The sequence below is a fragment of the Periplaneta americana genome, chromosome 4, assembly GCF_040183065.1.
Source record: "Periplaneta americana isolate PAMFEO1 chromosome 4, P.americana_PAMFEO1_priV1, whole genome shotgun sequence".
NCBI classification, from domain to species: domain Eukaryota; kingdom Metazoa; phylum Arthropoda; class Insecta; order Blattodea; family Blattidae; genus Periplaneta; species Periplaneta americana.
Window position 1 is genome coordinate 56,315,046 of NC_091120.1, and position 21,658 is coordinate 56,336,703.

Here is a 21,658-nt window from a genome sequence, read left to right on the forward strand (position 1 = left end):
GAATATTGTACGAAATGGAAGTATAAAAACTGGAGATTTATCCTTCAAAGAGGTGGAAAAATTCAAATATCTTGGAGCAACAGTAACAAATATAAATGACACTCGGGAGGAAATTAAACGCAGAATAAATATGGGAAATGCCTTTTATTATTCGGCTGAGAAACTTTTTTCATCCAGTCTGCTGTCAAAAAATCTGAAATTTAGAATTTATAAAACAGTTATATTACGGTACCGGTTGTTCTGTATGGTTGTGAAACTTTGACTCTCACTTTGAGAGAGGAACAGAGATTAAGAATGTTTGAGAATAAGATTCTTAGGAAAAAACTAAGTGATACAGTAGAACATCGATTATCCGAATACCGATCATTCAACCGAAACATCGGTTAACCGAAAGCGTTCCAGTCGGTAAATTTAAATTTGCGCGCTCGTCATGTAAAAGTTCGCTAGCGCTCTTTGCGAGATATAGCGGCAAAAAAAAAAAAAGGTCTTTCTTTCCTAAACTTTAGGCCTGCTTTAATGGCCATTTTAAACTTGTCAAACTAGGCTAGTCAGTTCTCTGTGTTATTTGTAAGAAGTGTGATACAAAATATATACTGTATCTACAGTTTTGTGTTTAGTAGCAGTGTTTCTTTGTTTCATACTGCTCCTATGACACGGTACAAATTATTTTGTAAATGATCGATTATCCGAAAAATCAGTTATCCGAACACCCTGTCCCCAATTGTTACGGATAATCGATGCTCTACTGTATAAGTGTTGTAAAATAGAGAAAAGGGAAATGTAAAATTTAGGAGAAAATAGCTAGAAAACAATTGAGAGTAGAAAAATAGAATAAGCTAAATACTGTAAATAATGTGACTTATTAAGGAAAGGAATGTGCAATATTTAATAGGAAAGCGAGAAATGGTAGGTACCGTACAACTTCAGTTGGCCGACTGGCTTTACGAGGACTGGACTCGGACGGGTGAGTACACTTAGACATGCTTTGACCAATTGTGCGCCCTATATATGAAATGACTGTCCAAGTCCGACAGATGGCCTGGGTGGCATTCGTGAATCCGAACTGACAGGTGGGCCATCCTGCCTCTGCCCCTGATAAATTCATGTCCCTTTTCGCCTGATAAGCCCCAAGCCAGTCCTAATCAGTCAACGCTAACAGATGAGCCATCCTGCCTGAGTCCCTGAACGCATACGAGTTGCCTGATAAGCCCCAGGGGTCCGGAGTTCCAAGTTCTTCTGATATCAGCATCGAAACCCCTACTATCCCCAGACTTCATTCCAGCCTACTTCTACTTTTACAGATTATAGAAGAAATAAGGGGGAGGTAGTGTGTTGGTGGAATTATAGAGGGAACGGGAGTACCCAGAGAAAAACCCTGTGCAATGTCTGCTCCTTTCACCACAAATTCCCTCACGATTGGCTGGGGATCGAACCCGGATCGCACTTTAACCACAGACGCGTCTATACAACTTTAGTACTTTGCAGAGAGGATATTTGTCATTATTTTATAGAAAAACGACAAAAAGAAAATTAAATCTTAACATTCTTCTGTTGTCCTGCAATCTCCTTGCTCAGCCACGAAACAGAAGTCTGTCTCTGCCCAGCGTCACTCAGTTTACCTTTGTGGGGCATTTTCCAGAAGGCGTCGGCGCAGGTGGGCTCCCTCCCCGACCCCGCCACGAGGCTGGCCCCGAGGCTCAGCGTCTTGCCCGGGTGTGGGTTCGAGTCTCGAGGGAAACAGGCGGGGCCGGCGACCTCTTCCTCCCGCAGCGGTGGCAGACTCGCGCCCAGCCTGCTGCTGCCTCTCTCGCCACCAACCGCCGCCACTCTGCACACAGAAATGCATCACAGTCAGGTATCTGCAGAAACTACACTACCACGGAATAAAGTGGGTGGAAGATACTTCCCTTAATGGCGATGATAATGATAACGATATACAGAGTGAGTCAAAAGTCAGGAACCATTGATTAATCTACGTCAGTTGGTAGATGACCAGTTTCCAGGGAGGTGGATAGGTCGGCGAGGCCCCGTAGAGTAGACAGCAAGGTCCCCTGACCTCACACCAATGGATTACTATCTATATGATCATCTGAGGACAATGGTTTATTCCATCAAGTTTCGTGACCTACAACATCTGCAAGGGAGGATAATGGAACCTTAAAATATGAAATTAATTTAAAAAAATCATATTTACTAACAATAAGTGTCAAACTCTTATTTTGCATAATTAAAATAGTCAAGTATCTTTCCTGCACGTGGCGAGTAATGTGACAATTGCAATTGGTAACAATCAATCTACGATTTTCGTCTGGTCAAGTTCATTTATAATTGATAGAGAGTGTTCAGGTTTAGCTGTAATATGTTTTGCTCTATATCAAGAGAGTCGTGTATGAGCTTTGAGTGTATCGTCAGTGTGCTTTATAGGCCTACATTTGTTCTTTCGGAATGTTCTTCTCCTTCTTCCTTTCCGGAATTAGGTCACCAATAACCTGTTACGGTCTCAAGCCCATTTTTTCCTCTGTCGTCCTGGATTCCTTCTACCATTTGGCTTGTATGTTAATTATTTTGGGTAGTCTTATTTCTTTCATTCTGTCTACATGTTCTATCGATCCATGTTAAGCAGTTAAAATGCCACTAGATCGTAAGTCATCATCTGTAAAATTGCTGTCTTATGTAAATATGAAAGATATTTTATAAGCATAAAAATTTGATACAGTACAAATATTCTTTATATTATTTTGCACACTTTTTATAAAAATTTTATTTCAGATTTTACTCTATGTTTTGAAAATTTATAGTCCATTTGTATATACACATTTAGCCATTTTTATTACATATAAATCCCAAACCTGGCTATGAATAAACACAGATACCACCGGTAGCTCAGTACATGGGATTATCTTTGCGAGGACTCTAGCTTTGATCTCTAGCTTTGACTGGAATGATATGAAAATTTCTCCTGGATTTCTCCGGTTACCTTAACTTGACATGTTTCTTTCTATAAATATAAGCCAATTCACCTTATCTTTTCCTATATTTAACAGCCTACTATTGTATTTAATAAAGCACATGACATAAAGTAAAGTCCACTGTGTTTATTGTGCAGGTTAAATTTTATTCAATTGTCAGTTTCTGATTTTATGTAAATTCTATCTGCTTCTAACTTAACACTAATATGTATTTTAATGTATTTATTTGTATTTTATGATGGTATATTCGGTTCAATTTTCTATGTCCTATTTTATTATATAAATTGTGTCTGCTTCTAACTTAACACTAATATGTATTTTAATATATTTATTGTATTTTTATGGTGGTATGTTCTGTTCAATTGTTTATTTCCGATTTTATTATGTAAATTGTATCTGCTTATAACTGAACACTAAAATGTATTTCAATGTATTTATTTGTATTTTTATGGTGGTATATTCTATCCAATTGTCTATTTTCTATTTAATTATGTCAATTGTATCTGCTTCTAACTGAACATTAAAAATGTATTTCAGTGTATTTATTTGTATTTTTATTTATCTGTATATTCTGTTCAATTGTCTATTTCCGATTTTATTATATAAATTGCATCTGCTTCTAATTGAACACTAAAATGTATTTCCATGTATTTATTTGTATTTTTATTTATCTGTATATTCTGTTCAATTGTCTATTTCTGATTTTATTATGTAAATTGTATCTGCTTCGAACTGAACACTAAAATGTATTTTAATCTATTTATTTGTATTTTTTTGGTGGTATATTCTATTCAATTGTCTATTTCCGACTTTATTATGAAATTGTATCTGCTTCTAACTGAACACTAAAATGTATTTCAATGTATTTATTTGTATTTTATAGTGGTATATTATATTCAATTGTCTATTTCCGATTTTATTAGAGCCTATGTAAATTGTATCTGCTTCTAACTGAACACTAATATGTATTTCAATGTATTTATATGTATTTTTATGGTGGTATATTCTGTTCAATTGTCTATGTCCGATTTTATTATGTAAAGTGTATCTGCTTCTAACTGAACACTAAAATGTATTTCAATGTATTTATTTGTATTTTATAGTGGTATATTCTATTCAATTGTCTATTTCCGATTTTATTAGAGCCTATGTAAATTCTATCTGCTTCTAACTTAACACTAATATGTATTTCAATGTATTTATATGTATTTTTATGGTGGTATATTCTGTTCAATTGTCTATGTCCGATTTTATTATGTAAAGTGTATCTGCTTCTAACTGAACACTAAAATGTATTTCAATGTATTTATATGTATTTTTATGGTGGTATATTCTGTTCAATTGTCTATTTCCAAATTTATTAGTATTTGCTTCCAACTTGACGCTAATATGTGTTCCAAATGTGTTTAGTTTTATTTTTTGTTACGTATATTTTTTCAATTGTCGGTTTAATTACTGAATCGTATTTGGTTTCAACTTAACATGGAAAACTACAGAACAGATAAATAAATTGTAAGTTGCATCTCTCTTTTTATGAATGTAAATATTATGGGCTTAATAAAATGAAGAGAGGACAGAGAAAGACTTCGTAAAGTTCCTCGACTTTAATTCCCGCCCTCTTGATTTTAGAATCAAAAGCCTAGATACGTAACCGTTGCATATCGGTCCGATTCTTCTTGAACTCGGACCACCCGTTCCTTTGGCAGGAACCCGCAGAACGGAGCAACATACCTGACAAGTCAAGTCAGCATTCTCTTCGCACGAGTACCGACGTTGATACAACAACTCGCAACTGTAATGTTAGTTCCTGCCTGAGTGATTTATGTGGTACATCCTGTCCTGATTCGCTGACTCACTGCAAAGAAAACCCCGCAGCTCTTGGCCATTGTCGTACCAGCTGAAAGGCCACATGGGGGCACGGCCATGACATGTTATACATGCACGCACTAAATGATGACAAATATCCAGACTTCTTCCACTGCCGGCAATTGTCTCGCTCCAGAAGTATTATCGATTCATTACTTGTGGAGGAAGGCGCTTGCTTTCAGAGATCACGGACCCAACGTACTGAGAATTGAGATGACTAACACAAAGTGTAATCGAGAAGTAATTTAAGGACCATTTAACGCATTAGGACAAAAACTTTCAAAATATAAATCTACATGACATTCAACGACTTAAATTAATTGAACTCAAGATCAAAATCAAAAGATTAGTAATTTATTATGTATCGTATAACAATAATCAAGACAGAATTTTCCTAGTGAACTTCTTAACCCAGTATATGATAGAACAATCCTAATTTACATGCCCTTTCGAGATAAGGGCAGCTCTCCTGAGACAAGGCGTCAAATAGACGAAGCAATTCCTATGAGGACGAAATTATGTGGACGGAACAGCTCCCCTGAGAATAAGCATTACGGACGAAACAGTTCCTCCAAGAAAAGAGTTAATTAGGCGCCCCCCCCCCATACAATAAGTATTGAGTAGACGGATCAATTCCCATGAGAAAGAGCGTTAAGTAGAGGGAACAGTTCCACTGAGACCTTAGCGTTAAGTAGACGGAACAATTCCACGGAGAATTTAGCATTAAGTAGACAGAACGACTCTACGGATGACTTAGCGTTAAGTAGACGGAACAATTCCACGGAGAATTTAGCATTAAGTAGACAGAACGACTCTACGGATGACTTAACGTTAAGTAGACGGAACAATTCCACGGAGAACTTAGCGTTAAGTAGACAGAACGACTCTACGGATGACTTAGCGTTAAGTACACGGAACAATTCCACGGAGAACTTAGCGTTAAGTTGACAGAACGACTCTACGGATGACTTAGCGTTAAGTAGACGGAACAATTCCACGGAGAACTTAGCGTTAAGTAGACAGAACGACTCTACGGATGACTTAGCGTTAAGTAGACGGAACAATTCCACGGAGAATTTAGCATTAAGTAGATAGAACGGCTCTACGGATGACTTAGCGTTAAGTAGACGGAACAATTCCACGGAGAATTTAGCTTTAAGTAGACAGAACGACTCTACGGATGACTTAGCGTTAAGTAGACGGAACAATTCCACGGAGAATTTAGCTTTAAGTAGACAGAACGACTCTACGGATGACTTAGCGTTAAGTAGACGGAACAATTCCACGGAGAACTTAGCGTTAAGTAGACAGAACGACTCTACGGATGACTTAGCGTTAAGTACACGGAACAATTCCACGGAGAACTTAGCGTTAAGTAGACAGAACGACTCTACGGATGACTTAGCGTTAAGTAAACGGAACAATTTCATGGAGAACTTAGAGTTAAGTACACGAAACAATTCCACGGAGAACCTAGCGTTAAGTAGACATAAAAATTCCACTGAAAACTTAGAGTTAAGTAGGATATCGAACAATTCCACGGAGAACTTAGCGTTAAGCAAACGGAACAGTTCATCTGAGAACAAATATTAAGTAGACGAAACAATTCCATGGAGAACTTAGCGTAAAGTAGGAGGAACAATTCCACGGAGAACTTAGCGTTAAATAGATGGAACAATTCCATGGAGAACTCAGCGTTAAGTAGACGGAACAATTCCACGGAGAACTTAGTATTACCACAGGAAGAACAATTTCAAAGAGAACTTAGCTTTAAGTAGTCTATATTGAACAATTCCACGGAAAACTTAGCGTTAAGTGAAAGGAACAAATCCACGGAGAACCTATTGTTAAGATAGACGGAACATTCGATTGAGAACTTAGCGTTAAGAGCACAGAACACTTAATGTTAAGTAGATGGAACAGTTCCCATTGGAACGCGTATTAAGTAAACGAATAACTCACCTTATTTTTTAATTAATACACCTAAAGTTGCAATAAGAATTAATAAACCCGAATTGGATTACATTTATATTTACTGTTTGGATTGTTTATTGATATTTGAATATCCTATGCAAATTGATTTTGTTGTAATCATTTTAAGATTGTAGAAATTATTCTGGGAACAAGAGTTAAATAGACGGAACAATTCCAATTAAACGTTAACTAGACGATACAGCTTACATGAGAACGAGAACTAAGTAGATGGAAAAATTTCTACGAAAACTAACGTTAAAAAGAAAGCAATAGTTTCCTTGAGAACAAATGCTAAATAAAGAAACAAGTTTCTTGAGAATAAGAGTTAATAAGACAAAAATCCATCTAAGAAGAAGCGTTCGTTAAGTAGACGGATCAGTTTCCATAAAAAGGAACGTTCAGAAGACGTAACAATTAATAGTCGGAGCGTCGATGTCTGCAGTGTCGGCTTGTGGATAATAAATGTTCGTCCTAAAATTTTAAACGAAATAGTATAATTAAAATTTTCTTTTAATTTATTTGTTTATTTTATTGAAATTTAATTAAATTTATATACAGTAGAAACTTCCTAAGTCGAACTATAATTCGATTTTTTGATAACTCGAAGTAATTTTAATTTCCCGGCAGATTATATAATTTACATGTAATATTTTTTTTATACACTTCAAAGTTTTATTACTTGATTTTTTCGATATCTCGATTAATATTTCTCTTCCTATAACTTCCTATTCTTTAACTCGATATTAAGGTGAAAAAGAAAGTTAAGTACACGTGTGCAAGTAAAATTCAATGAATGTCATGAAATGCGATTATTTTAACAAGCATTGTACATTACTACTTTCCTTCCTTTGAAAGTGCCCTTCTCCAGGAACGAATCCATTGAAAAATTCATTTGCAAAACAAAAAGTTACATATTTGTTTTAAACAAATTTCTGCAAATTTAAAGGACAAAACTAAAATTCTTTCAATTGTTTATTATCATAATAGAAGGTTCTTTTTAAATTGATTGAGCATATTGGGGACTCAATCAACGGCCTTCCGAAAAGACGCTGTGAAATTTTTCATAATAATTATAAAACAACTTTTATCTCGAAGAGGAAGTAAAAACGAGCAAAATTGTGTTAAACTTTTTTGTTTGAAATATCTCAAAGAATAATCCCCTGAAATTAATGACATTACTTACGGTTCGCTCTGTATAGGGTAAGGTTGGTAATATTGTAATATTGTGATAATGTTTTTGAGAATGTATTACAATTTTACTGAGCGAGAGGAAGATCGGTTTTTTGCGTCAACGTATTAAGGGAATATTCGAAGACAAGTTTCTGCACAAAATCGGTCCTTCTATCGCGCAGTAAAATTGTAATAAATTCTCAAAAAGAACTATCACAATATTACACGTTTCACAATATTATCAACCTTTACCCTACCTAAGAAGTAAGTTATCTTATGCAAGTGGGCAAAACGTATAACTTGTTCGTTACTCGTAATAATAATAATAATAATAATAATAATAATAATAATAATAATTTATTTATTTATTTATTTAATCTGGCAGAGCTAAGGCCAGTAGGCCTTCTCTTCCGCCCAGCCAGACTCCAATTCTAATTGAATACAATTGCTTACATAGTTATTACATTAATATCTAGACCGTAAAACAACATGACTGTAAATAATGAAAGTTGGATAAGTAATGTTAGTGTGACAATAATAAACATTGGTAAGAAATAGTTATAATAATAATAATAATAATTATTATTATTATTATTATTATTATTATTATTATTATTTATTTAATGTGCTGTACAACAGCCAGTGGCCAATTACAGTTCAGCACAAATATAACAAAAACATAAAACAGTTACAATAATGACGATGAATGGATAACTAAGAATACTATGAGACAATGTTAATTGAGTATAATGCCTAAAAGAATACATAAATGATAAATCGTTGCCAAGAGCAAACAAAGTCTATACATTGAAGGGATCGAATTCGCAGCCATGCATGTTGGCATTTTTAATGCATCTGGAGACTGGTGAAAGAAATTTCGAATTTCTAATATAGAAAAGTTTGTGGGCTCTCATATATTTTGTTGGAATACGTAAGGTAATATTGTTTAAGAAAGAGTCACAGGATAGATCACCTTTGAGGACTTTACAAAAGAACAGATAATCTAGCTCATGGCGTCTAGCATATAATAATAATAATAATAATAATAATAATAATAATAATAATAAAATAATTTAGATATTTATCTGTTATATATATATATATATATATATATATATATATATATATATATATATAGGCCTATATAAAACCATTAAACATTGAGAAATCTGAAACAGCTATTATTGTTAACAAGAATTGTTAGAAAAATACTTCGTTAGCCTATTCTTAAATTGGTTTGATGTCTGACAGTCCCTGACATTACTCAGTAGGGAATTCCAAAGCCGAAGAACAGCCACAGTGAAAGAAGATGAATATGAGGATGTTCGGTGGGAGGGAATGGATAATATTGAGGAGTGTTGTGATCGTGTGTCTAGGTTATGATGGGTGGATAAATTTTGAAAACGAGACGCAAGATAGAAAATTAATAAATAGAAAATTAATTATATTATTTGAACGAAACTACTGATGTACGCATTCAGAGTAGTCACCAATGAGTGACTATGTTAAAAACAAAATGTTGAAATGAAATAAGAAAACGACGATGATTATGATGACGGTGGTGGTGGTGGGGGTGATGATAATGGGAAAATAAAAACACAATAAATCATAGCTGAAACTCCATGATGTAGAAATGAAAAATTACCCTGGTCACTCAAATTGAACGGGAGAAACCCGAGTTTTTGATGGCGAATTGCGGCGTTTTGAAATGGCAGTAGCAATCAATTTGAGGACGGCATTCTCACTTGAGCGAGAAGGCAGGTGGCGTGTAAAGCATACACTCGATACGGGCGCCTGTAGCATAGTTGGGAACGGATCGCTTGTCTAATGGCTTCACCTCTTATTGCATTTCACACGTCAAGGCCCCCAAACATAATATACGACCATTAGGGAAGCTCATGCACTATGTATTTAAATTCAATTTAATACACACACACAGCTTCGTCACTTGCTAATGCATATGAGATGACTATTATTGTCGTCCGAGATATTAGCCTTCAATGCAGATGGCTTTTAACGGATAACAGCGGAGGGTGTGGGGCAGATCCATGTATTAATGCACATTTCAAAACGGATCACAATTAAAATTTTAAATATCGAGCAAGTGAGAGTAGCGCCGTGTCACTCCGCAAGGTACCCATCCATTAAACATCGCCCGCCCCCAAAGAAGGGGGATGGGACCCGCCGAACACTTTCTATTCATGGAAAATTCATCATGTTATTGTTGTTAGTCCGGATGCGCGTCGGCTCAGATGACTTCCAATTCATTTTATTTGTTTTGTTTAAAGATATACACTCCCGCCCGCCAGCCACGCCGTGATGGAATGCATATTGATTGTTCCTGCGTGGACAATTTATAGGGACCGCTGCCTGCTATTTAGTTTAATGCTTTTACTGAATGTTTGTCACTGCTCGATATCGTGCCTGCAGAGTTTTTAAGTACTCTACAATTCATCTCAGTTTCACAGGCAAATGCTTCTCAAAATATGATTCACTAAATAATCTACTTAGTACCAATTATTTATTTTGCTACTGTATTTCATCCTGCATGTAGTTTCCACATACAGTAGTTTTTTACGTAGATTTTTTCTAAGACTCAAATACAAATAGACTATGTGAATCCTTTAGACTCAACTCACAATATCAAAAAACTTGGTTTTTGGCAATTAAACAAAAACTTACAACTCACTAATTACTATTTGGCAGTAATTAGGCCTATTTTAAATATGTGATCTATTAACGGTCTTACTAATAAACCGTGTATAGTTTTTATACGAGACTTTTGCAGCGTTGAGACAGAAAACGTTACTAATAAACCATGCATAAGCGATGGATGTATAAACAATCTGTAACTATACAATGGAAATTGCTTTGCAGTAGTTATATACACGAAACCCCTAATTTAAGCGTTGTATACAGAGAAAAAATGGCTGCTCCTCTAACAGCTGTTTGTATCGACTGTCATTTTATGATGATGGATGCCTTGTAACCACAGAAGAACACACCAAAGACCACATAATAAGTAGAATATTATTGCTGTAGCTTATACTCTTTGACCAAAATATAGTGTGGTAATCGATCAGAGCCAGTTGTACTATCGATTCTTAACACGGCACACTACAGCGCTCTACCGGATGCAATAGAGAATCTCAGATATTCTATTACCTTTCGTAATGAAGTAATGACGAAATTATGTGTTAACAGTTATACTGTTATACACGACGTATGTAGTGATTATTCGTAAGGAATGTACACACGACTTATAAACGAGCTACTCATTGTATAAGACAGTTGAACGTCTGTATATAGAGTTTTTATTAGTAAGACCGTAATCCTAGTAGGCCTGGTAGTAATGGGAGTACTGGGTGTTCATTTCAAAGTGTGTCATGACGTCACTGTTGTTGGGTCACCGATTTGAAGCGAGTTTCAGTTTATATGTTAGAGAAGTTGCCTATTATTTAAGGCGTTCTTCAATCTGAACTTGAGAACGTGTACGGTATAACTTGAACGTCGTAGCAACAGATGGCGGTCTGTACGGTCTGTGTGCTACCATAACCTCTTTCGAACTGTGTTTTGCGCCGGCAAGTCGTAAGCAGGGTATTTGTTATCATCGGTTGCGTACGGTAACATTCCACAACACAGATCAAATGCTCCGTGTCCATGTTGACCGTCGAAGTTAATGTCAACAAATACGTAAGTAATCGTCTTAACCCTCTCCCCATATCCCGACAGTACGTATTTCCAAACAGTTCACATTCCTGCCACTACCGGCGTTACCGTACGTATCGGCACGTACTCTTCAGAATGAACGCCGTACTTGCTAGCCAACTTCTCTGCCTCTTAGATTATGCACCTGAGCTGAGGAAGTGTAGGAAGATTGAATTCTCTAGGCTCATCAGCTAGCCACATGACGGCATACAGCGAGCCAAGACACATTTTGAACTGAACACCCAGTATAAGGATACAATGCATCAGTTGTCCATAGATTTCAAAAAGCCATATGACTTGGTTAAGAGAGAAGCTTTATATAATTTTTTACTGAATTTGGTATTCCCAAGAAACTAATTCCATTAATTAAAATGTGTCTCAGTGAAGCTTACAGCACAGTCCGTATAGACAAGCTTCTATCTGATGCTTTTCCAATTCACTGCGGGCTAAAGCAAGGAGATGCACTATCACTTTTACATTTTAACTTCGCTCTAGAATATGCCATTAGGAAAGTTCAGGATAACAGACAGGGTTTGGAATTGAACGGGTTACATCAGCTTCTTGTCTATGCGAATGACGTGAATATGTTAGGAGAAAATTCACAAACGATTAGAGAAAACACGGAAATTTTACTTGAAGCAAATAAAGCGATAGGTTTGGAAGTAAATTCCGAAAAGACGAAGTATATGATTATGTCTCGCGACCAGAATATTCTACGAAATGGAAACATAAAAATTGGAGATTTATCCTTCAAAGAGATTGAAAAATTCAAATATCTTGGAGCAACAGTAACAAATATAAATGACACTCGGGAGGAAATTAAACGCAGAAGAAATATGGGAAATGCCTGCTATTATTCGGTTGAGAAGTTTTTGTCATCTAGTCTGCTAATATTTGAGGAGAAAAATTCGCTCCGGCGCCGGGGATCGAACCCGGGTCCTTGGTTGTAGAGCGAATTCTTCTCCTCAAATATTAATTGTCAATATTACAGATATTATTCTGTAGGACAAATTAATAAAAAATCTATAATAATTTAGTCTGCTGTCAAAAAAATCTGAAAGTTAGAATTTATAAAATTTATAAATTTATAAAACATTTATATTACCGGTTGTTCTTTATGGTTGTGAAACTTGGACTCTCACTTTGAGAGAGGAACAGAGATTAAGGGTGTTTGAGAATAAAGTTCTTAGGAAAATATTTGGGGTTAAGAGGGATGGAGAATGGAGAAAGTTACACAACGCAGAACTGCACGCATTGTATTCTTCACCTGATATAATTAGGAACATTAAATCCAACGTTTGGGATCGTCAGGGCATAAGGTAATTCCGGGAGAGTTGCCCCACTTAAGGTTTTTATCGTTTAAAAATTAAACAAACCAAAGCAGATACCCTATTCATGTGTTATAGCATGTGACATACATTAAAGGTTTATGTAAAATATGAAACAATCGATAATTCGTACACAACAAGTGGAAAAATAAAAATTAATCAGATACGACATCACTGTAATATACACACATATAGGGGAGAGATGCCCCGCTGTGGTAATTCCCAAATTAAACTATTAATTTGATAAATAACACTCTAAATAATGTTGATTATTTTATTTTTCCAATAAGTTCATTTTCTGAGCTCGTTTTTCAGTGCGACCACACATATGGCACTTAGCCCACATGTTGTGCAACTTCTTGCAGGAAAGTCACTGAATCCAATCAACAACTTCCTTCATTTGATAAAATTTTCAGGGTACTCAACAAAGTAGGAACTATCTACTTTGTTTCATTTGACGACACTCTCTTCATATTTTCTCCAAAAGTGTCTTCTGTATCTACTAGATTTAGATTTTGAAGAATTTGACTTTAAGCTTTTTGGAACTGGGAGGCTTTCAAGGATGGTGTTTCCATTTTTATCTCCACCTGTAACGCGTTCTACCGATCGCTTTCTTTTGTTCACAGCAAAAGATATTGCTTGCATATACTTTAATTCATGAAGGGATTTGAATGGAGTCGCTGTCGCTGAATTTGCCATTGTGGCACTTGAGCCGAAATTACAACTTATTATCCCGTTATCATTAGAACTTGTAGCCGATAAAGTTTTCTTTTCTTTGAGATTTCCTGAAGAGGCACAGAAAGGAATTCTTACAGCTGTGTTGTTGATTGATGCATCATAAATAATGAAGAGGTGCTCAGGAACTGCATCTGGATTGAAAGGATCGAAACCTCTGGCTCGAAATCCAAATGACCTCTCTATTACTACCAACGCAGCTTTCTAGATGGATAGTCAGGCTTCATTTTTATAAGCCATCCATTGCCGTGTTTCTCTTCTTGAAATAATGCTTGAGAGACTTAAAATGTGAGCAATCAAGAGAATGAAGTGCCTGAGTCGCATAGGTTGGTAGGCAAACAATTGTGATTCATTATCCTCTTTCTAGCATTTCATGTTATCTAAATGTGCTGAATGTTCATCCAAAATTAAGGAAATCTTGCCAGGATTCTTTCTTGGAGTAAAAATTTCCTTCAATCGCTTCATAAATAATTCTGATGGAACATAGGACGATTTTGGATTCATATAAACCCCCGTTTCTGCTAGGAACCCGTCAAAAACTTCCATTTTTCGTCTCAAACATTGCCGGTGGAAGAAATGTTCCCTCCGAATTGCAACATGTTATCACAGAATCACTTCCACCTTTCTCGCTTGAAGTTAGACTTCAACATCTTTGGATCCCTTTTTCTCAACCAATTTTCCTTGTAAATTTGTTTAGTTGGATGCCACTCTCCTATATTTTATGTGGCTTTCCTACAAATTGCGTTCACATAGAGTTGTTTCCAGTAGGTCAAAATACTGCTTGACTTCTTGTCTCGACATACCTTGAACTCTTCAGAGAGATGGATGATCCTTCTGACTGCCTGACAGGTAACTCAAGGTTTCGCTCTAGGAAGAATTGCAGCCATTGGATATTTCCTGAATACTCCACTAGATTTCAGTCGGTGGATTGTTCTCTAAATAATTCCATAACAGTGCGATGCTTCATTAATTCCCAATTCCCCACAAAGTTACAGTAAGTTTGAAGAAATCTCTGGGATGGCATTGACTAACGTTTGGTCGTGAAATGTCTTTTTCAAACATAACTTTGGACATCCCTTAAAATTTTGAAGGCCCTCAACTTTGGGCACCTATTGAAAATGTCGCTGCAACAAATTTAGAATACCGGTATTCCTTAATATGTTCATGGATTTCAACTTTGGACACCTCTTGAAAATATGTGATCCTCTAGCAAGTTTTGGTCATCCTTTAAAAATTATTGGCCTCTAATACATAATAATTCTATTCCAATATAATAATTCAATTGAAATTCCAATAAATTCAGCAAGGACACTAATAATAATTAGTTATGTACGCTAATATCATTCTTAAGTACATGGGGCGTCTCTCCCTCAAACAGGTGGGGCATCTCTCCCTTTAGCATGACCATTACGCCTTATGTATTTAAGGGCAACCGTAATGGACAATTACTAATTTTTTTTTTTAGAATGGAGTACAATGCATGTACTTGTCAAATATATTGGATTAAGCAACATACACATAGCCATTATCCCAATTACGAATTTTGATAAATTATAAATATTATAACAAAGCCTACGAAAAACAGCATTTCCTTTTTCTATTCACTTTTCACACACAAAAAAACCGTCACAAAGATTGAACTGCTTGCCTTCGAGGGTCGTATACGAATTAAACAAATGGTCCCAAAGTCGATTCCTTAGAGGTTTTGAGATAAGGAGAAAAGGAGGGTGGGGCAACTCTCCCCGTGGGGCATCTCTCCCGGAATTACCTTATACCACGTATGGGTGAATCCAGAAATGCATAGGCCTATAGAGTGTTAGTTGGGAGGTCGGAGGGAAAAAGACCTCTGGGGAGGCCGAGACGTAGATGGGAGGATAATATTAAAATGGATTTAAGGGAGGTAGGATATGATGATAGAGACTTGATTAATCTTGCACAGGATAGGGGCCGATGGCGGACTTATGTGAGGGCGGCAATGAACCTGCGTGTTCCTTAAAAGCCATTTGTAAGTAAGTAAATAAGGCGTAGTAGTAGTAGTAGTAGTAGTAGTAGTAATAGTAGTAGTAGTAGTAGTAGTAGTAGTAGTAGTAGTAGTAGTAGTAGTAGTAGTAGTAATTATTCTTGTTTTTACTTAACAACGCTTTCAGTTGCAGAGGTTAATCAAATTCGAAATTTAACGTGGATGAGAAATGACTGACAAGTTTTATCTGAAGCCCTCTAGCATGGATACCGGTTTTTATGTGTCGCAAATCTACTACACGGGACGCACAGTTTTACTTTCCCTCCCAGCAATGAAACCATGCTAGGCATTTTATCGGCTGAGTTTGAAACCGATGATCTTGAATCCAACATGGTAACCATTAGATTAAGAAGAAGGTTATCAGTTTATATTAATATTATTAAATATCCGATACGCTAGGGTTTTAGTTCATATTTCAGTATTGCTATAGAAACCAACTACGGTAATCTTTACAAATCACTCAATCACATTTACATGCCACTTGCTCTTGAGTCCTTTTTGCAATTTTTATGTAGAGTCATGGAAAATATAATTTATTGTGTATTAGTTTCCACGGCTTGTGGGCGTCTTTTATATAAAATTCCGTCCGTGTGACTGTATTCAACAAAGCATTCCTTTGAAGTTTCTCAAAAGGTATGGATGATATCCTGTTAACTTGTATGATTCACGTGTGAGGAGTTAAATTTACTTCGTTATGAGAATGCCGAAGATCTTTCAACTTACGCCCCCACCTCGGGTCTTAACAACGCGGCGTTTTATTGACGTCCCTCGTCCTCTCGGGATGAATGCACTTCCTGGAGTAGTGAAACGAACTTGCACAAACTTGCCACCCGCTAGTTTTGTGCTTCTCCAACGAAGCTGAACAAGTGCAGACTTACCGTCAAATGAATAACGAACGAGTGCTGCACAAGCTTAAACAAAAATATGTTCTATTATATTACAGACTTCTGCGACTTACTCAAATTATTATGAAAAAATAATAATAAAACGAGAGATAAGATAATTAGTAAAGGTTCGCTCTTAGAGGGCAAGAGAAAGGGGGTGAAAATGGAAAAGAGAATGTTGAGATTGATATACGAATTCGGCTTCTGTATTTTTTCAGTTCAATACAAAAAGGGCCTATGTCTGAAAAGGCAAATTCCAGGACAGGCGTCGTCAACTGACCGTAGCGCTAGTTACGTGCAGCGCCTCGCCTGCTGTGTAGCGATGTCTGTGCAGGCGCACGGACACAGTTCGTTCTCTGTAGCATACTCTTTTTTATTTCAAGGAGTGCAGTTCGGTGGCTCCTTTGAATACCTACTTAAAGATTTATGACTTACTACACAAACACCTCTGACAATTCCATCCTGTCCCCTCGTCTCAAATTGCATAGTTGCCATAATCCTGGTGACCTTCGAAATGAGACAGTGAGATTGACGGGATTCTTGGAATTCGAAAAAGATGCGGCAACTTTGCCTCCACGTGGATTTGAGGGGAACCTGCCAATTCTTCTGAACGAGGGTTGTGATTGGTTACTAACAGGAGAAGACAAGATTTCCGTCAGTGTAAGGAAGACATTTATTTATGACAACGAATTAGTAGGAGGCAGTAGAAGATCTGTCGGCAAAATCCTTTCTATGAAACTGCACTCCATGAAAAAAATAGAGTATACACAGTGGCGAACCAGAAATGTCAGAAGAAGGGATGTCCGATAGCCCATCCAAGCCATTGGATTTGTTATTATGGGAAGAGTCATTTCTATTTGCTGAAAAGTCGGGAGTGCCCACGTGTTTGGTTTGTGGTAAAGTTCTGAATTTCAGCCTACAACGATATTAGTCTATTCGTCCTATCACTCAAATGATTATGAAAAATATAAGGGAGAAGAACGAACCACTCTCATCCAATAATTACTAATAACTAATGTGTATAATAATAATAATAATAATAATAATAATAATAATAATAATTATTATTATTATTATTATTATTATTATTTATTGATATTTATGCGCTGGACAACAGCCATAGGCCAATAAAGTCCAGCACAGTGATACAAATAATGCAATAAAATGAACAACTATGGTACACATTACATAATAGAGATAACAACAAACTAAAGAACATAGATTACAATGATTAGTTTACAAGAATTAATACTATAACATTTTATGGAAAGGAGTTGATTCATACAAAAGTATTACCAATATGTGTAGAAAGATAATGCAATTAATATTAGCAAAGACATTGCCATGTTCTAATACTTCTATACATTGAATGGATCGAAATCGCCTACATGTAAGTTAGCATGTTTAATACATCTGGAGACCGGCGAGGAAGATTTAGAATTTCTAATATAGAAGAGTTTGTGATGTCTCATGTCCTTCATAGGAATACGAAGGCTGACACTGTTTAAGAAAGATTGATAATTGAAGCGTCGGCTGGAACAACGTTATAAGTTACATTCAGTAAAACTTACAGGAACTGCAAAAATGTTTACACGTACAACGTTGTTCTTATAGGGTATACCTTATTTTATTTCAAGGAGTGCAGTTCGGTGGCTTATTTGAACACCGAACTGCACTCCTTGAAATAAAATAAGGTATAACAAAATTTTGAGTGGACAAATTTCACGTACTGCATTGATGGACAGTTGAAAGCCAAAGAGTATAGCAAGGTAACACGAAAACACGCCGAATGAAAATTTTGTAACTTACAACGTTGTTCCAGCCGAAGCTTCAATTAATGTCACCTTTAAGGACCTTACATAAGAATAAGTAATCGAGATTATGACGTCTGGCATACAGGCTTCGACATTTAAAGTGCTTTCATTTTTTATCATAGTTATACTCAGAGCTATTAAGCAGGAATCGGTAAGAACATAATGAAATAAATTTCCTTTGAATATTTTCCAGTTTTGCCGAATCAGAACTAGTAATAGAGTTCCAAACTACAGATCCACATTCGAGTTTCGATCTCACTAATGTATAGTATAGTATTAAAAGAGAGTCAGGTGTTGAAAAAGAATAAGTAATTGACCGAATTATTCCTAACATTCTTATTGCATGTTATAAATATAATCAATGTGGTTGTGAAAATATAATTTATTGTCAATTAATACACCGAGGTCTCTAATACAATCTTCTCTGTTAATTAATACATTTTTTAGATGATAGTTATATTTTAATATATAATAATAATAATAATAATAATAATAATAATAATAATAATAATAATAATAAACTAAATATTATACATTTTTTTCCTAACTCTATCGGTACAAAAGTAACTAATTTTTGCAATTTGTTATCTTAAAGTAAATTTAATAAGCTCATTTGGCATTTAGCCTACTATATTTCTAGAAAGGAAAAATCTTCGTTAGATATACTATACAGAAAAACAATTCTCTTATATAGGCTGTAGTTTGGTGGAGAATAAGTATTGAATATAGTTTATTAATTTTTATTAGTTGTACATATTTGTGGCCTTTATTTTCATGTAATAATTTAGTTTATGGTTGTTGAAAAAAGGAATAATTTATGTTAAACATAAAACTGAAGAAACTGTTTCTAGCTTTAGGAACAAAATGAGTCGTCAAACTCAGTGTATTATTTGGCTGAGTTCAAATATATTTAATGTGCTCCGTTTGTTTACTAATTTGCCAGAAGAAATTAATGATTGCATGTTTCAAATTTTTTAAGTTGTAGGATAAATTTTATTACTTATATTTCAAATAGAAACACATGGAACGGTGCATAACCAATCAACGTTGCCAAACGCCTAATATTGTAATCTTTAATAATTAGAAAAAATTGTGAGGACATTTTTCTTCCTTATGACATGAACAATCATCAGTTAAAATAATGGCACTTATACCCCTTACCCTCTGTACAACCATATACTGTGCTGCAATGTGATGATTGAGAGATTTATATTCTCGATTATGGCTATATGCCTATTACTACTAACTGGTGTTTCCATTTGATCTGAACTCCCTAGCTCTACTTTCGATTCAACAGGCGGAAGAATTGTGACGTGACGTGACGTGACGTGACGTGACGTGACGTGACGTGACGTGACGTGACGTGACGTGATATATTATACAGGGACATCATTTTACTTTTACTAACATTTTTAATATTAGCCTGGCTATACCTTTGGATCAACGCCGTTTGCTACCACCTTCCACGACTGGAGTTCGATGATACTGGCGTAATGGACAAACAAATCACTTTACTAGGTACAGGAGGGAAGAAAAGTAGTTCATCCATTTACGTAAACTAGGAAATATTGCGGTTTTGAGTTTGATCATTTTCATTAGGTTTTTGTTTAATCAAAATACAGTACAGTATTAACAATGAGTGCTTGACTGACGAACTGAGCTGTCCATGTGGACGTATTCATTATGCAGTGTACAGTGTACTATCTACAGCACATTAGCGTACAATATAGAGAATGAAGCTAAATTGAAAAATAATCATAACATGGATATTTAAACACATTTTTTAAAATGGTGGCCGTTCATTTCGATACAGGCTTCAGTTCTAATGTGCATATTATCGCACTATAGACTGTTGTACCTAATCCCAATTACCAGTTTCGTCCTTCGTACTACTAACTCACGTTGAAATAATTCTGTACCTACTCTATAAAAGAGTAGGCCTACCTTACGCACTGTAAATTCAGTCTTCACTTCAGCCAGATCCGAAACGATAAAATTACTCAGACATACTATCTACTGCTCGTCCAAGTGGTTATGTCGTAGAGTCGTAGAAAGGGGGGAAATCACGTGACAGTTAATTACTTAACGAGGCCCTTTTATTTAAGTTATTTTAAACAGTTGTATAATATTACGTAGACGTCCAATTTCTAATCGAAATTAATATTCTCAGAAAAGAGCTAAGACAGCCCAGCCACTAGCTAGCGAATAAAAGCTGGTGGGGGAAACCGGGATACGACGTAGGCAAATGTACGACAGTACCTGTGTGAAAATGATTCAATATTGAAATCTCTTTCGTCACTGGAAAACGCGAACATATTTTTGGAACGTACTGTTTACTATGACCGTAAGGTTACTATGACTGTATATGCGGTCTTGGATCTGTGTGGAGGACGCTTGAGCTTGATTAGTAGAAGGGGTGGGAGTGAAGTACATTCAAAAACTCAGGTACAATAAAAATTTAAGTAAAAACAAAATGATGTCCCTGTATAAGTACACACTTTGCTAAGGTCTTTAATGTGATGATTGAAACATTTATATTCTCTATGATGGCTATATATTACTACTAACTGATGTTTCCATTTGATCTGATCTCCCTAGCGCTATTTTCGATTTAACAGGCGGAAGAATCTCAATTCCAGTAATGCAAAATAATCACTCTACTCTTAGACTTCAAAGAGTAAAGATCACAGCACAAGATGGGATTCAAGAGTGTCTTTAAGTTTAAAGACGAATATTTTATGGGTAACATAGACAACGATGTCCTTCATGATGTTTGTGTGTCTTTCTTTGACCGAGGAGGAGACGAGACATAAAGAACATCATTTCTTCGAATCAGTGGCATGCCATTATAGAATAACAAGAACGGTGAATAAATGCACAAAATAAATTCCTACGCGGTAGAAAAAAATATACGTCAATATTAGCCTATTGTATTTTCGCAAGAATAAAATAATTAGATATTTCTTTAAGTCAACAGATAAATAGTCTACTTACTAAGTAACAGATAAAAGAAGTACGCCACTCAAAAGTCTGTTTGCAAAAGTAGTTTTGGAAATAATATCAGATCACCGGCGTGGTCGAGGGATAGAGAGAGGAACTATTGTTCCGATACTCCCTCGGGCTTAGTTTGAATCCCGGTTGGACTGATTACCTAATTGAGTTTCTTCAGACATTTTTCCCAACTGGAAGG

At 35.8% G+C, this 21,658-nt stretch overlaps 1 protein-coding gene across 1 annotated transcript in view; it reads right to left on the bottom strand.

Annotated features, from left to right (window-relative positions):
* The window catches only part of toy (twin of eyeless), a 477,612-nt gene that overhangs the window by 378,045 nt on the left and 77,909 nt on the right, over positions 1-21,658 (bottom strand). The window contains exon 2 of the mRNA XM_069823349.1: positions 1,620-1,828. Coding sequence (XP_069679450.1) covers positions 1,620-1,632 — 13 coding nt within the window. The 5' untranslated portion in view covers positions 1,633-1,828. The remainder of the gene's footprint in view (positions 1-1,619; positions 1,829-21,658) is intronic.